Source organism: Stylophora pistillata, chromosome 7 (assembly GCF_964205215.1).
Source record: "Stylophora pistillata chromosome 7, jaStyPist1.2, whole genome shotgun sequence".
Classification (NCBI taxonomy): Eukaryota; Metazoa; Cnidaria; class Anthozoa; order Scleractinia; family Pocilloporidae; genus Stylophora; species Stylophora pistillata.
The window spans coordinates 24302925-24320574 of record NC_142525.1 but is presented as its reverse complement, the minus strand read 5'-3'; the positions used below and the strand labels follow the sequence as shown (position 1 = coordinate 24320574).

Below are 17650 nucleotides of genomic sequence, written 5' to 3'. Positions count from 1 at the left end.
ACTCACCCGGACGATCAGACTACACCTTCACATGTTACCCCCGGGTTCAAACCATTTACTGCAGAGTAAACGTAATTTGAAATATTTGCTAGAGTTGTAGCAAGTTCGAATGCGGGATTTGACACTTCCTGACCGAAAATACACGTGGAAAATGTCGCGGTAGGCTTCTAGATAAGATATTACGTTTGTTGATGTAACTGACCCCAGCTATTTGATCTTCTTGAGCTACACGCATGTTTACGATTTTTTCGTTTTTCTTTTATTTATTTACTTTTTTTACGGATTTGTATTTCGCAAATTTCAGATTTTCATTTCGTTTCGATTCGTTTCGTTTCGCCTTGCAAACTACAATTAACATTGGCATGAGATTCCAAGTAACGCCATTATTGCTTAAACTTAACCATTTCCCCGAGTTCATCGATTTTATCAATGGTTTTTTATTTCTTTGATGCCATGATGAGAAAAGTCAATGAGCACAATTTGTAGGTAGGAAAGAGATGACTATCAGGTTGGGCATTACGCCGCAATTTTATAGCCTACGTACTCTTTAAATATATGAAATCGGCTCCCCTGTCGAGTACACAAAGCGAACTTCACTGATTTCTGGGAAATCAGTGAAATCAGTGGTATCAAAAGGGGGAAGGGGAATTTAATTATTTCGTAGCGTTATGCACTTATCAAGTTGTGTAAATAGCATTCAAGCCTAGAAGTGTTGTTAAATTAATGTTATGGCAACATCCATCAGCAGGTTGATGAAATAGAGTCAAAACCCTTTATTGCTTATTATTGTGTTGTTAGAAAGTAGCTGCATCATTTACATTGTTGTCATCAGTACAGTAGAAAGCACTCCTGTAACTCCCACAAGTAATTAACCTGTAACTTCTCTCCAACATATCCCTACATCCTCCAGAAAACATGTAATCGGAATACTCAGATTCTTGTAATTAATTTCCAAGGACAATATAACAGCTGGAGTGGAAAACTAACATTCAGATCCTGAGAATTAAACGGTTACAGCAAATCTCTCACTTAGACCTTAAAATGCCTTCTTCACGTTGTTTCGAAAGAGAAAAAGTACCTTGAGGTACCAGCAGACACATTCGTCAATTAAACGTTTGTTGTGAGGAAAATCTCTTTCCCACTCCCCGTAGAGGCTGGCCAACCATTTTAAGAGGTTAAAATCTCTAACCCCATCCCCCCTCCCCAGTCTCCCCATTCACCGCTCTCCCTGTAAAACACAGCACAGCCATTGTTAATCGCTCTGGATTGGGCGTCTAATCTGAAGTATGTTCTACGTCTATTAGGAAGAGAGTTTAACAAGAAGAATATACGACATCAAATCACTAAAAAAATTTCCCATAGTACAAAAGGATCCAAAGGACTGTGGATGACTGGAAGGGCAATTCATGTTATTTCCGAACGGAAGGTTTCAAAGGCGAGGTATGAATTCCTTCGTAGATAGAGTTATTTCCTGTTATGTGGAATGAAAGTACTGACATAGTAAATTCTGGAAAGCCTTGCCATTGGATTTTATTCGTTAATGAAGAAGGTGCATTTATGTGTACGTGTAAGCTTGTAGCAGTCGAACAGACACAGGATGCTTCCATGAATGCTAAAAAATGGTCGGAATGCGACAGAAGTCAGCACACCTTTCCGAAAATCTCGCATGATTCCTTGTTTTCCATGTTTTCAAGATTTCACAGTGCAATTTAGGATCTAGCATTTTAAGAGACTCCTTGGGACCGACCGTAACGGGTCCAGTGTAGTCGAAACATTCCAACAGAACACATTTCGTGGGCACCCTCTTTGAATCTGTGTATTTTTTTTTTTTCCAATAGGTTGAAAGTGTTGACAGTGATCTATGAAAAAACAAATCCCCCGGAAGGAACTTACTGTAGAAAACAAGTCTCTACAATAGACATATTTTCCCATAATACAAAGGTAACTTTAAAGTCCATGTTGATGCGCGTCATCTATTTTTGGATGTGATTGATTTAGTGCGTGCGGAGCGTGTGTGTGGAGTAGACATTTTTTGCTATGGTCCACAAAAAGAAATTATAAAGGCCTACGGTGTCGCGGGATAGATATGTAAGTTCGTTTTATCTGTAATTTATCCTTATTACTTGTAGTTGGCCCAGTTCGCAGTTCAACTAATATATTATTCATTTTGTGTGTGATCATTGTGATTTTACGTACCGCGACCTCGTGGCCGCGTGGATATCTGAGTCGATTTCTTTATATTAGTTCTATATTTCCGCTCGTTTCTGGTTGTTTGCATTTAGCCTGTTTAGTTGTATTTTGTTGCCTCTGAGGGTTTTCATTTGTCGATCGCTAGTGTCTTGTAACGTTTGTTTGTGCAACTGCCTTACGCTAGTCCTTCATAATTTTGTTTATTTCAGTTTACGAGATCAGTTAATGAATGTGATGTGAATTTCGCTTCGGTTTCTGTAAAGTTCCAACCGTTCTGGTATTTTTCTCCGGTCGTGGTTTTCTCGGCAATACATTCGGCCTTGATGTTCGCCTGCCGTTACAGGACTGTACTTACATCTATAGTTCATAATCAAATTATTTGCCAATTCAATGTGAGAACAACATAGAAAAAGGTGACTGATGAGAGTCTTCTAAGAAGCTTTTAAACTTCTTACCCCTCATTCGCAGGTAACTTCCCGACCTGGATTCCAACACTCAGTGCTAAATTACACAAGGAGTTCGAACTGTTTGTCATTCTCTAATGCACATTCGAAAATATGCCATTCAGTATAGACGAAATCGAGGAACTGGAGGATCTTTTCGAAATAATGAAATCGTTTAATCTTAGCGCAAAAGGATTAAAGGGAGCGGACGACATCAAGGTCAAACTAAAGGAGCATTTGGCAGCTCTAGAGGGATCTTCCCAACGGGAAGCTGGGCATGTAAGTAGAAGATTTCTCTGTATATCATTGTATTACTCGCTAAGGTTACTTCCTACTTTCAGAGGCCGAAAAAATCAATTTTTTTTTTGGACTAGATTGAACTTACAAATTTTAACAAACTTTTAGGGAAAAAAAAAATTAAAAATCTCAAAAAGCGTCCGACTTTATATTTACAAAAACTTATTTTGAAATAAAAGTTATAATCAGTCAGGAAGGTGTCATATTCTCGTAAATAGCGAATCCCCCTGGGAAATATTCGCGGTAATTTCATGTCATTTGCATATTTTGTTTACATCGCGCACTTGACAAAATTCACACGCGGAAGTTATCTGCTCGGGGAAAGTCTTTTCTCACGGATAAAAAAAAAACGTAGCTCAAAATTAGAGGAATCCTTGGGTAAAGAAAAAGAAAAAAAACAGGCCCAAAGAAGAGAGAAATGCCAGCATTTTGTCAAAAAAGAAAACAAAAACAAAAACAAAAAACAGTCCTTGCTGAAAGCGACACTGATATGTGATATGTAGCGACTCTGCTACATATTTCCTGTCAAATCATTTCCGAATTGTAACACCCTAGCAATTGTTTTCCAAAATTTGTCTCAATTTGGCCTGCTCCAGAGGAAGTCGACGGCATCTTTGAAGTTTGTCCGCCCGCCACGAAATTTTGTCCTTTGGTAAACAAACCGGTCGCGCTTGGTTTTTCATTGTGATGACAGATTTTTGACATAAATAAACAGTTTTGTCCTCAAGTGCGACTTGTCCTAAAGGCTCTTGGTTTGGCCAGGAGCCTTCGACAAGCTCGGCATCCGCTGAAGATTGGCAGCATTCGACTATCCTTGGGGCAAGTAGCTTAAAAATTAAAGTCAACACCACAGAAGGTTGTAAACAAGATTCTTTGTCCGAATCTGACGAAATCGATGGGGAAAAAGAAGAATGCGACAGATTTACCCTTTCTACCGTGGGGTTTTCCTTCGCCGACTTCGTCTTGTACTAAACGATCAACATAGTGAGATTTAAAAAAAAAAAAAAAAAAAAAAACATGACTTCTACGCGATACTTTTCCGGGAAAAGCTTGTTCCCATAGTCATTGACGCTAGGAGGCCTCGTCTTCTCATTGGCTTGCTGTTTCAGGAGGCGAGATGATCTCCTGGTGTGACGCTAGTTGGTTACAAACCTTTAGGAGCTAAAATCTTGCATTTGATTTTGAGAGGAATACATACACTTTGGGCGACTTTATAGGGTATGTAGATTTGACCGATTTTCGTGAAATTTCGCCAACACATTCCTGGCATGAAGACGAACAAACGTGTGTCAGGAAATTTTGATATTTGAAATATTTTTTACGTGGTGTCCATTTACGCAACTGGCTTCGCATATTTTTCGCTACTCTAACTTTAGATGCGAATATCTAGACAACCAATCAGAATATGGGAAAAGCCTGACACGCTTGTGTTGATTGATGCCTTGTGAATGAGACTATGCAGCCATTTTTCTCGTGCCGGCCGCAGGATCCGAAACCCGATAAATTCATAGCAGGACCCTCGGTCGTTTCACGCCGTACCGGCTCCTGGCACTTCCTAAATGAAAAAATCGCCTAAATTATATTTTTTATCGTAAACTGCATTTATTAAGCTTTGTTTTTATGTATAGTTTGTTAGGGTTTTCTTCAAACTAGCGTGCGTACGAGTTTTTTCCCGAAGGACACCCGCGAAGGTAGGAAGTATCCTTAAAGGCCCATTTCCAACCGAGATGCCTTGCGCTCCATTTTCCTCGTAGCTGCGGAATCGCTTTGATATCTTCTTCCATCTTACTAATTAGGGCTTTCAAAGTTCCATCTTGAATCATGTGCGAACAAAAAACTATCGTAGTATCCATACCAGTAAATAGTTTTTAATTCTTACATGTATGACGGTGAAAAACGTCATTTGAAAAGTTGATGCCGCCGAAGAAGCGGTCAAAAGGAAGGCCGAGTCTGCTCGGCTCGGCAAAGATGATTCGACTTCGAGAGTCTGTGTATGATTTATGGAGGGCGAGGAAAACAACCATGGGTTTCGGTAACACTACAGACAGTGCTTTTGCAGAAATGTTATTGCATTGTTCCTACGATGGAACTAGAGACTCCGAGGAGATTTTTTCGAGGTGAGAATAATTATTTGACTGATTTTTACTTGAGATCCTGAGATATGTATGTAAGCGATCTCATTTGTACAAGTCATCATTCTATAATTGAAATGCATAAAGTAAATCAGTTTTGGCCAATATTGGTTATCTGTTTATATTTTATTTAGTGTTAAAGCCGAACAATTTCCTTTAACATCAGGTAAGCTTTGTACAAGTTTTATACACAGACTCGATTTCTGATTTTTCAGTCTCAAATATTTGGCTGCAAATTTGTTTACTGTGTTCTTCACCAAATCTTTGTTTTTCTTTTTAATATAGTGTTTGTGAATGACTATCAGAGTTCGCCATTTAACAATAGCGCGATTCCAAAACAAAAACAAATGACTGCAAAGGATCTCGGATGGAAATGGGCCTTTAAAGAGAGTCACGAAGGTCGTAAAAAGCTTAACGCATAATATAAAGAAACTTAAATGATGGAGAAGAATGGAAATCTAGGGCTAATTACTGTGCGGTTGATGACTTTGTGGTACTTCTGTTCTCGATAAAATATGTTAGGTAACCTTGCTTCTGAGACAAAACTTATTAAAGTATTGCGTTATTTTCAAAGGCGAAGTTAGGATGTGTTACCAAACATAGTAACGCGGTAATGAGTAACGTAAGTGACGGCATAAAAATCTCGGCTTTCCTTCCGCAAAGTGTTCAATTAGCAAATCTTGTCTGTTTTTCTAGAATTCAGTAGTATTTATATTTGAACTATGCCACTTAAGTAAAGGTGCTTGGTGGGGCTTCCTGTGAAATATCTGTTAAGAGATATTTACGATTTATAAAAAAAAAACAATATAACAAAATAAAATTCAAAACAGTAACATAATATGTGATATTAATTCACGTCATATTTTATACAACATTTTCAGTTAACTTTAAATTGCTAGTATAGCTTAAGCCAAAGGTTTTTGAAATTTCCTGGAGAAATATAAAAATTTTCCTAACCAATTTTACAATTTTCCAAATTAGCTCCAGTGACGACCTAAAGCCACCCCCACAGACATCCCCTCATCCCAATTATCTATGCTTTCAGTAACTCACATGCAAGGCAGATGGAAGTGATAGTTCCTTGACACAATATGAAAAAAGGACTGGTTTTTTTTGGAAACCTATCACCTGCATCTCGTCATGAGAAGACACAAGTGCTTTTTGCACTGCAAGAATTAAGCCCGCTGAGTTCGTTTCTTTCGGGTGTGATAATCCCGTAGTTAATCTCATTTAATATCATTAAATAAATCATGAGCCGACTTGCTCAAGTTATCAACACTCTCGAGTTGGCACCTCGATAATGTGATTATTTCAATATTCGAATGTCACGCTTTTGCCCACCAATCTTTTCTTTGCATACTGGTATTACAAACGCGTGATTCAGTAGCAGTAGAGATGGCACTGAGGAAGGTTTCTCGCGCTTTACTCGGGTCATCAGCCCTGAATTAAGTCCTCAATCGAGTTGGTACATTCTTAGTTCGAAAGTTTGTGGATCAACGCCGACACGATATTTTAAGCGGTCGCCTGTTGTCGCCAGTTTTCCAGGTGATTTCAAAGAATCGACAGTGCCTACATTCGGCTGCAAGATGGCCGCCACTCGGTGCTCTAACAAGAAGTCTTTAAATGCAACGGAAATTTTCTGTTCCTCGTTTGGGTTGATAACCACTCTGCTTTGCCGTTCTTCTTCGGAAAGCTCTGAGTTCATTTCGCAGCTGAGAGATTTGCTGAACACATTACATCTCACTAACATGTCTGCTGACGAAGAAAACGGAAGCAAAGCAAACAGAACGACACGCGCTTCACGGCGCTTGGAAATGCCACCGACACCAACGAACAAGACGTCGTCATCTATGGCTATGTCGCGTTATCAAAGACGTGTATTACGTGTGCGGAAAAAAAACAGGGAAAGTTTGGCGATGGTGCTTTGAAACATGTTTGCATTTGGCGACCTAGAAGCGAAGGCCATCGTCGATGAAATTGTCGAAGTTGAACAACATGCCTCGATTAAACGTGTCATTTCAAATGCACTGTTACTTCTTTGCCCAAAATGTCGCCTCCATCATTCCTCGATGACTACCAACTTGAGAACAATATCTATAAATATAAAACGCTATTTTTGTGGAAACGAGGTTTGAATGACACGAATGTGTTCTTAATATTTGACAGCTTTTCACTTGGTCCTTCTTTGTTTGCCAGTTTGGAACGTGAAAAGCCCTCGATCAGTGCGCTTGTGAAAGTGCCTTTACATTCTGCAATTGCTTCAACTGCGATTTACTATTTATCATGACTTCCTCACCAAGGAGAATTTAATAGAACTGAATCTGTTCTACCGCAAAAGTGTTAAGAGTAAGAAGGTGCTGTTATTGCTGCAAGTGCTTTTGTTTCTGTTATAACCCTGTTTGTTTCTATACCTTCTTAGACGTTTCAAGTTTTATCGGAAGCTTGCAAGTTGGACAAAAGAAAACGTGATAAGCTGTGTAGCCTATACCAAAAGACAACAGAATTCTTTAGTGAGTTAAAAGAAGACGTCATCGTAAAAAACCTGGAAGAAAGCTTGGGAGACTTTAGAACAACCTTGAAGAAAACTGCTGAAAATATCAGGCTGAAGGATCACTATGTAGTTCTTGTTGCAGGTGAGCGGGAATACGAAATTTTATCTAACGTAGAAATGTGGTCAGTGAACAATGCTAGACAAAACTCTAACCCGCTTACATTCGTGGTAAAATTTTTTAGGGAGACGGAATGTATTCTTTACCAGACTAAGTGATTAAAAAAACTAGAAACACTGACTAAATTGATTTATTACCGGTCCCGTGAAAGCCAATATCCCGAATGATCCCGTGCGACTATGGAACACTCTTTGCTCTGTCAGATGAAGATGGCAGTCTCTGCAGAAGGTTTTCTTGTCTATTTCATTTACTCCCTTGCCGCTCCCTAAAGCAATGACAACTTTCCTCGGTTTTGAAAAAGACCAAAAACAAGGTCACCTCAGGGCCCAACATCTCCATTGAGCTCTGAAATTCTTTAAACAGTGGCAAAATTTTAATGTAACAAACTCAATCATTCGTATTGGCACGAAATATACATCTAACCCACCGCTTTTTGCCTGTACCTACAAATTTCACTCAACCGCAACTTTATATTTCTTGAGATTCGAAAAAAATTCTTAGAGAGTATCGTTTACACCTTAACGAGGGAACAATCGCTGATTTAGCACTATCACTCCTGCCCGGTTTACCGTGGACACTCGTAGATATTTTAATGAGAGAGACCACCTACTCCCGTCACTCAGGAGTAGGTGGTCGGTTTGGCTAGCTGACTTGCTAGGCCATGCAATTAAAAGTATGGTATAAGTGCAGAAGGAAATTGGACATTTGATGTAATAAGCAGTAGCGATCATAACACGACTTCCAGTCACAGCTTCACGCACCACGAGAAGCTTAAGTTAGCACATACCCAGTTAGCGTACATATCTACTCAGCACAAGAGTTTCGTAAAACGCATTTTATTTAAGGACACAAACTCTAGTTGTCAATTTTTTTTAATCCCGATCAAAAGTGAACATTTCAAATCCACTGACTTCAAGAATGTGTTACGCATTATAAAGAATTTTACTTACCAGAATATCGTCTAGACGTTGCCTCATAGGCTAGAAAACATGTTCTCCAATAACTGAAATCTGTTGTTCCTAGAAGTTATTTATGTCATTCCCACCTCTTTTGTTACTAACAAAGTTCATCTTTGAAAAACAGGTGAAACCAGTGCAGGAAAAAGTAGCATTATCAACCTCATTCTTGGAGAGGAACTTCTTCCCTATTCAATTCTTAGTACAACATCAACCATATGTGAGCTGAGATATGGCGAGAAACCTGCCATTCGCGTGCACTTCAAGGGAGGAAGCGACTATACACAGGTGCCCATTTACCAGGAGTTTGAAAATTCCTCGGAGGATTTAAAAAAAGAGATTGGAGAGTTTCTGAACTTAAAAGATGAACGAGAGAAAGGATCTCCTTATCAAAAAGTGGAACTGTTTTGGCCACATGATTTGCTTAAGGTAACTATAACGTTGTCTAACCCGAAAAAAAAAACAAACAAAAACATAAAACAAAAAAACTAAGAAACAAAATCATCCGGAAAAAAGTGTTTGTTGATAACGGAAGTTAACGAGTGACGTTCAAAAAAAATACCAGACTCCTTCCTTTTAGTTTCCTTTAAATCTTAGATCCATTTACTACATGTCTAGACTTCCCTTTAAACTTATTGGTAGAAAAAGGGCTGACAGGGTGATAATCCACAAAGGATCATACCCAATCAGTTTGAGTTTCCTTCATTATAAACTCGAGTTATGAGTTTAATAGCCATACTTGGAAGAAACGATCATAAAAGTAAAAGAGATATACTATTTACATTCAAATTCATAATTTAACGCTATGGTCGCTGTCAACACAGGTTACATAATGATTTAATTTTTCTTTTTTTTCCATGTAGGAAGGTGTTATGATTGTTGATAGTCCTGGAGTTGGAGAAAACGAAGCCATGAATAAATTTGTCCTGGACTACCTGTCTGAAGCCTTTTGCTTTATCTATGTGATTAACAGCACCAATGCTGGAGGAGTTCAGGAGGACAGGGTGAGCTCCCATAGCTCTCCTTAATATTTTGTTCTAATCCCAGACCATAAATGAATGATTGAGAGTGGATTTCCAAACATCTGAACTACCTTTGTAGAGGATACTGTGGCTTGCGCTGTATTTTCCCCACAATATCACATATCATTTCTCTCATTTCTTCGAGCCAAGTAGAATTTTAATAATCTGTCGGTTTTTTTATTCCATGCCTCAATTTATGGTTTGAATGGTTCTTTATCGAGTCTCATTAGTTTGTATGAATCATCCTGTTTATTTGCTGCCGCTTCTTTAGATATGTGATTAAACACCAGAAATCTTCCCTAGACTTGCTTTGCCTCAGGGCCTCATTTTTTCCTTTTTTCGGTGAGGCAGGCGAAGAAAAGTAACTATTCCTCCTAGACCAGTCATTATATACCAGTCATTAAATATGTAATAATTTATCTTGCGTCTTCATGCCTTTTTTACTTTAGGTACCCCAGCGAATTCACTTCACAGTTTGATATTTTTATTTTCCTAAAACAGCTTCTTATGTTGCTCGGCGAAGCAAAAAGTCTAAAAAAGGACGAAAGAATGGATGACAGGTTGTTTACCAAGTGTGCATTATTTGTTTCCAACAAGTGGGATCAAATTCCTGGCAACAATGTCGAGCAAGTGAAGCAAAAGCAAATTGAGAAACTTACTGAAAGGTTTGGAGACCTTAATCCGGAGAAGCAGATCTTTTATCTATCTTGCATCAGAGCTCAGCGTGCACAAAAGTATGGGGTCATCACCGAGGAATTCGATAAACTTTTGGATGGAATAAGTAGTCTCGTTGTGTCCTATATGCAGAGTAGTCTTCAGATCTACTTCAGGTAAGCCAAACATTATTTCAAAATAACGAAGTCTTGCCACGTAAAGGATCATATTGGCTGACACTGCTTTATGCTTTGGTTAAGAGTGCTCTTTCAACTTATCATTGAGTTTAATTGATAATAGAGTTTCTCCTGAGCTTAACTAAAACAATTCTAGCAGCCAGCGCGCAAAACTCTCGGTTGAGATATCCAGGTTTAAGCCCCGGGTCCCGACAACTATATGCCCCTGAGGTCATATTCAAAACTCAAAATATATTTAACGGAGTTACGGATATCGGCTAGCCATTACTTTTTCCTTGGTGTTATTGTTCAAATTTCAAGACTACAATGACGTCGTTTTGAATGGAAATGGCATACGAAGACTAGCTTTTGGGGACCCGTGTGATAAACAAGACTCCCGAGAAACTAGCTTCTGACTAGGTCATTGCGTTGTACCTCCATATGAGAAAGTAGCAGCAAATTGTTAGGGGAAACGTGAAATTTAAGGGGATGGACTTCGATGGACTTTCAATCTATGCAACTCGAATGACAGCTATTTATTTCACTATATGCATTGGAATTCGGGATACTTTTTGGCAAGATGGACAACTAAACTTTCGTGGTTAACTATGTCTTTGAGTGCTTGAGTATGAAAAGAGAGCTTTGTTCCACAGGGGGGATCAGGGAGGGGGGGGGGAGAATCACAAATTAATACATCCACAAAGGGCTTAAACTCGAAAAATTCTGTGAAAGTCCTTAAATATGTGTATCCAATTTCGGACCTCATAAGCCTCATTCGGACAAAATTTGACCTCATTCACGATTCAAAGATACGGAGTTTTCATGAAAAAATTCAAGGGTTAGTACATCTGTTCACGTTGATGGTCATTCATTCCCGAGGAGACAGCTGTCAGGATCGCGCGAGTAATAACACTGAATTCAAGTGAATGCGATGGACTTAACACTTTTGAACATCCTACAGGTGGCTTGAAGACCTCCTGTCTCGAACGTCCGGTCAAGTTCGCAGTCTGTTGAAAACAACGAGTATGTCACGAAAAGAATTAGAGAAGAAGATAAAACGAGTGATGGATAGAATGGCTGAACTGGAAAGCTCACAGGACCAACTTTTCGACGAGCTGAGTGAACATCAAATGCAAGTTATCAAAGGAATTATTAATGATCTTGTCACTCATTTCAAATCAGACGACATCGCCAGGAAATTCTGTTCGTGGTACGGGCATGAGATCCCTGTAGTTAAACCAACGTGGGAGGAAACTAAAAGTGAAGTACTAAGGTGTATCTCCGAAAGAGCCCGGAAGTTTGTACAGGAATGGGAAGACGAGAAACATCATTTTGCCAAAAGCCAAGTTGCCCTGATTCATCATTGTATCGAGAAGTATGACATCATGGAAGAAGATCTCAGAAACGTAGAAGAAGGAGCTCTCTCTGGAAATCCAGTGCAGGACAGACCCGACGACGCATACTCCGGGCTACCTGCTATTCAACCGAAAACACTTTCCAAAACACATCCACCAGGCAATGCTCCGGTATGGTTCCGACAAGGTTTGGCGTCAGTGGTACTTAGTACTCCTTTTATGGCTGCTCTGTCTAAGACATTAAAACGGAACTTTCAAAACAAAAAGAAGCTGGAAAATTTCAAAACTAATCCAAATTCATACATGGAGAAGAAATCCAAGAAGTGTCTGAGGATTATTGCGAATGAGGATAGCTTGCTCCCCTTCATAACTGAGCAGTTGGAGGATGCTGTACAGTTCCTGGTTCAGATTAAGGCCAAGATTCCTCGAATTAGAGAAGGTGATAAAAAGTTTTATCTACAACTGCTTACAGATTCGAGGAACGTGTTCGAAATCCAGGGGATCTACCAACCCGTTAATTCGAGTGTGGACGCATTGAGGCGAGAAATAGCAGTTTTCAAAATCAGTTCCATGAGAACATCGGATTTCTCAGCAGGGAAACTAATCTGGAGCCAAGATGATAAATTTATTGTAGGAAAAGGAACCTTTTCCACAGTTTACAGTGGTGTTCTCTCGCAAGAAGGACAACCAGAAACTAAGGTGGCGCTTAAAGTCTACAATAGCCCTCTTAGAAGCAGCAACGTATGGCATTTTACCGAGGAGGAAAAAGTTCTCAGGTAGGGCTCTTCATTTGCATTGCGCGCAAAATTACTTTTCAAAATTTTAAATACAAAACTCACCTCACAAGAGCATTTATTGAAATATCCTTTTTGGAGTAGGACAACAACCGCGCTTTAATCATATCAAACCAGAACTAGGTGCGTTTGAACTGGGGGTTGAGTAAAGTACTTTCAACCTTATCCCTCTATATTTTATGGTAAAACGTCTGCAGCTCGAATAGGATAAAGCACTGAACAAAATTTTTACGTAAAATGTTCTCGCAAGTATCACAAAATTATCTTCAAAAAGAGTACGACATATCTTTAATTTCGAAGACATGTTTCGATGTTACGAACATCATCGTCAGTTACAGAATATTTGAAAAACCGTTAGGACTATGTAACAACTAGGCGAAACATGCATAATTAATTATGATTAAGTGACAAAAATTACATATTTGAGTGAATAACAAAGTGTTGGAAAGAACATAAAGCCTAAAGCGTAAGCGTCATGTTGACGTGATGAACTTGTTGGTTTAAATTAGGCTTTTCCCAGTTTAAGTGCATAGCCTCCTTAAGTTTAAGTTGAAATTTAGTAGGGGCGGAATCAAGGATTTCTTAACAATCCGCAGAGCAAGATTGACGACAACTTTCTGAGTTTTGTAAATGCTTGAAGATAGGTGAGGACTTGTCTGAAGAGAGATGTTCACGGACGCGTGTGGAAAAATGACGACCAGTTTCGCCGATATAGCAAGCATTTACAGCAAGCATTACAGCAAGCACACGTAAATTTATATACCACATGTGAACGAAGTTCTCTAGGGACAGAATCCTTCACTGAGAAAATATTTCCTAAAATTAAATGTGGTAAACACTCATTTGATGTCAAGATCATTACAAAAACGACCAACAAGGCGACGTATTTTGTTTTGAGCTATAGTAGAAAAACGGCCTAAATAAGGTAACTTATAAAAGTATTGTTTACCCTGTGAAGTGATATTAGAGGAAGGAGGTGTTTGAGTAGAGCCATTTCGGTCGATGGCTGTGTTCAAATATCGATAAACGCATTTATCGATAAGATGAACGGGGAAATGTTGGTCACGAAATTATATCGTTTCTTACCTTTCAGCGTTCTTAAGCATCCGAACATAGTGAAGTTTTTTGGAACACATCTTCTACAATCTCCGTTCCTAACAAAAGTAATGATTGTCTTAGAGCTCTGCCAGTGCTCCCTCAAAACATACGTCATTTCCCATACTGAAAGTGCTCCCGCACACTCTGAAGATGAAGTGGCGCGTAAAAAAGTGTTGCACTGGGCTCAACAGATCATAGATGCCTTGAGCTATGTCCATCAACAAGGATATGTCCATCGAGATCTAAAACTGGACAATTTGTTGGTAAGTTATAGGCTCTTTAGTGATTTGGGTGAAGAAGTAATACTCTCTGAGCGAAAAAGAGTAATTATTTCACACGCGTTCTCATTGATCTCATTAAATTAGCAACAAACCCTAAATCTTTGAGAATATAAGTCAAGCGAAGCCACAGCCTCACATCATTGTTCGGTATCTAAGCATTTCCTATCGCTACAGCGAAGAAAATCTTAATTCTCCACTGGTTTTACTCAACATATTGATTTCTTGATGACTTTTAAATTCTCCTCTGTTAAGTTGACAGCTGATAACAAAGTAAAACTATCTGATGTCGGCGTTACCAAGCAGGAAAAGGAAATATCGGGTACGGTGTGCGGCTCTCTTCTTTACATGGCACCAGAGGTCTTGGCTGGCGAAATGTACGACAAAAGGGCTGATATGTACAGCTTCGGTGTGCTGCTTTGGGAGATGTGGTACGCCGAGACAGCCTTTGAAATAGAGCTCTTCACCCAGCCTTCACAATTTCAGCTTCTAGATCAAATAAAAGATGGACTTCGCCCAAGTCATATCAAAGGAACTCACGAACCCTTGGGCCCTTGGGGAATGTGGAAAAAAGTCATGGAGACGTGTTGGTTGAGCGAACCAAAAGAGCGACTGACTGCTGAGACGAGCCAGGAAGTCCTTGAAATGATAAATGAGGCATTGGCCATCGAGCTTCAGGGAAAAAGTGATCCTTATACATTGCCGAAGGAACCCCAAAGCCGATCGACCACAGATAGCAATCTCAATCTTTTGGATTCTACCAAAGACCCCAAACCGAAACCGAAACCAAAGCCGCCAAAGACAAAGCCAAAGCCAAAACGAAATTCCGTGTCATTTACGAACAAAGAAGGGGAGGAAGATTTACGTTTCCAATAAAATTTAACAATGTTGTATCGAAAGAAAAGAGCCAGGTCCAAATTATTCGATTTAGCTAACTTTAGCATCAAGGCACAATATTAGATCAAGCCTTCCACTTTTATTTTGTAATAATTCATAATTTTCTTAAAGTGTATTCTCCCTATAGTCTAAGGGTGTTGACGCCTTTTCTGGTTGATATCGTAGTTTATATTAAAAATGAGTATGGTGAAAATTATCTTTTGACAATTTTGAAATACAACATGAATGTAACTCAAGAAGTTTGAGCGCGATGTTGAACAAATCTACTTTAAGATTCATCTTAATTCTGCCATAAAAAGAGAGGGATCACCGGATTGGTTTTACTTTTTTCATTCGTATCCATCCAAGACCATGTTCTGCTCGAGATTCACACACGAGAAAGATTGACTTTGCACCGCATAATCATTCGCTATATTGTAATGAGGAGTCCCTCGAACGTACGAGCTTTTCGATATTTTTCTTTTCAGTTTAGAGGTTCATTAATATTGCTACTAGGAACTGAGCATTTGACCCCTAGAGGAAAAATTCAATCTGTGGTTGGTAGATGTCATTTTCTCGAAATAAATTAAGTTCCGTCTTTATTCTTCAACTTTATTGAATGAAAGGAGATTTGAGATTGTCAATTCATTGAAAAGTACTCCAGCAGGTGAATTCTTGGCAAGAATCCATAAAAGTCATATCTGGACAAGAATCGAACTACTGACGGAGAACATACTTTAAGCTTAGGCTTTTCGCTGCTTTATCGCTATCGGGCTTAGATTTTAGTTTGAAAACATTTCGAGGTAGAAATACAAAATTTTAATTAGGTCAGACAAGATTCCTCACGCCTATGTAAGCTAAATAATTCATTGATACAGTCGATTTTTATTTTAATACAGTGTGGCCGAATTGGCAACTATCTTTGTCGGATGCTGTCACAGAACTCTATTGTTTAGCCCAGGAGCGGAAGTTTGTGACACTTTGCAATTAGTAAAAGCGAGCTTTTATATTTTAACAAAAGGCCCGTTTGGATCAATTCCTAAACTATAAATATGCAAGTCATAGTTTATAAGTCAATCAAGAGTTAAGAAATCAAATGTTTTGTATTTTTACAGACCTAGGGTGGTCATTAATTTGATATATGAAGGCGGTAGACGATAGCGGGTTTGGAAAATCACACGCCTTTTGTAGGCATGTTTATGTTTGATTAGATAATAGAGAAATATGCTACGTAGATGGCATCAGGCATTATAAATGTAGTGCATTTCTCTTTTTTTGCAACAACTGATGACTGAAGATTTTCGTAGATTAATCAGTATTGATGTTTGCCTCTGTGGTATATGACAAAGTTGTGTAACTGTGCCTACATGGCATTAGACAATTCCAATTGAGAGCTCCCAAGATATTCCGGGAAAAAAGTGGATCGGTTACTCGACGCCTTAAATAAATCGAGGTTTCTTTATGACACTGAAAGCGCTGACAAATCGCTCGTTTGGAAACCCTACAATGACGTCATAAATTCTTTCTGGCACACTAAACGAGATGTCGTCGACCTGTGCATTTAATAAGCAAACAAACACCACTCAACAATCAAATTTATTGATGAAGTATCTGTTTTAGAAGCTACTTTTTTCTACGTGTAGCCTGTTTTCAAGGAGGTGGGGGACCCCAGGCAGATGGGGTAGTCCACCTAACCGTGGTCGACAAATAGGCCGCGTTTCCATGCAATCTTACATCCCGGGAATTCCTTAAAAACGCAATTCTTTTCCTCTAAAATTTTCGCCAATACCTCGATGCGTTTGCCGTTTCGGACATTACGGCATCTTCTCTTCGGCATAACACGTAAATATAGTCTTGAGCTCAAAATAAATGACTAAACGGCTGTCGAGGTGTACTTGCCAAGAGGACGGAAAAGTTTGTGATTTCACATTTTTGTTCTCTATAGGACGGCTAAGAAAATTACAAACTTATTTTTTTCACAATTGTTTTGAACATTGGATCTTTTGTCTCGATACGTGGTCGTTGATGTCGCGGTCGTGGTTTTCTTAAAGTCTTTTACCCCACCTTAAGAAGTTTTCGCGGCAAAATTGCCACCCCGGCTGACAGAGTTAACCTACACGGCACACCGGGGAAACCCGCACGAGGGAACTATCCCACCTATCATGTAAAACACGGTGACCAAGATAAAATTAGAGATCATAAAGACATGAAGGCTCCTCCACCTAAACGAGTGACTTCATCCACCTGAAATTCCCCGCCTCAACGTAAACAGGCCCTTATACACAACTATCTTAAAGTGTGAACGATTTAACATGAAGTCAGTTCTCGGCATGAGGAACCGCTTCAATCGACAGACATTCCTGGACACGTTCTAAACAGTATGCCTTCTTTACAACTCCTCAGAAATAACTCTTTAAGAGTAAAAATTTGAACACGCCTGGCACAGAGGCTACCTGAAAAAAAAACTTTACTAAAGATGCACTCTCAGGGTGCAATACAATCCAACATTTACAAGAAATCCTTACGAGCCAGGGGCACTTAATACAAGAACAACCATTGCTCAGAAGTATATTCAAAGAAGTGCCCTTAATATAATACAGAAAGGGGCGTTGATCCAAAGACCTCTACTTGTGAATATTATCCATGGTATCCATGACAATTAAACATTTTTAAACGTTCTCGTTGTTCCTACTTAGAGGTCTGGCAGTAA

At 39.1% G+C, this 17650-nt stretch overlaps 1 protein-coding gene across 3 annotated transcripts; it reads left to right on the top strand.

Moving 5' to 3' along the window:
• The first annotated feature begins 1212 nt into the window (after positions 1–1212).
• On the top strand, positions 1213–16922 carry LOC111344030 (uncharacterized). Of its 3 annotated transcripts, XM_022951234.2 has the most exons (10): positions 1213–1440; positions 1839–1941; positions 2659–2912; positions 7482–7695; positions 8815–9116; positions 9551–9691; positions 10211–10539; positions 11501–12670; positions 13782–14049; positions 14320–16922. In XM_022951234.2, the coding sequence occupies exons 3-10, from the start codon at positions 2748–2750 to the stop codon at positions 14938–14940; spliced, it is 3210 nt and encodes a 1069-aa protein (XP_022806969.2). In that variant the 5' UTR covers positions 1213–1440; positions 1839–1941; positions 2659–2747; the 3' UTR covers positions 14941–16922. The 3 variants fall into 3 exon arrangements, with proteins under 3 accessions (XP_022806969.2, XP_022806970.2, XP_088583092.1); XM_022951235.2 differs by lacking the exons at positions 1213–1440; positions 1839–1941 and adding an exon at positions 1974–2088; XM_088726966.1 differs by lacking the exons at positions 1213–1440; positions 1839–1941 and adding an exon at positions 1997–2088 and having other exon boundaries at positions 2819–2912.
• Positions 16923–17650: the final 728 nt, after the last annotated feature.

Coding starts and splice junctions, on each gene's coding strand:
- LOC111344030 (XM_022951234.2), top strand. CDS start 2,748: ATGCCATTCAGTATAGACGAAATCGAGGAACTGGAGGATCTTTTCGAA. Junction 9,117..9,550: donor GGCCACATGATTTGCTTAAG/GTAACTATAACG, acceptor TTTTCCATGTAG/GAAGGTGTTATGATTGTTGA. Junction 9,692..10,210: donor GAGGAGTTCAGGAGGACAGG/GTGAGCTCCCAT, acceptor TTCCTAAAACAG/CTTCTTATGTTGCTCGGCGA.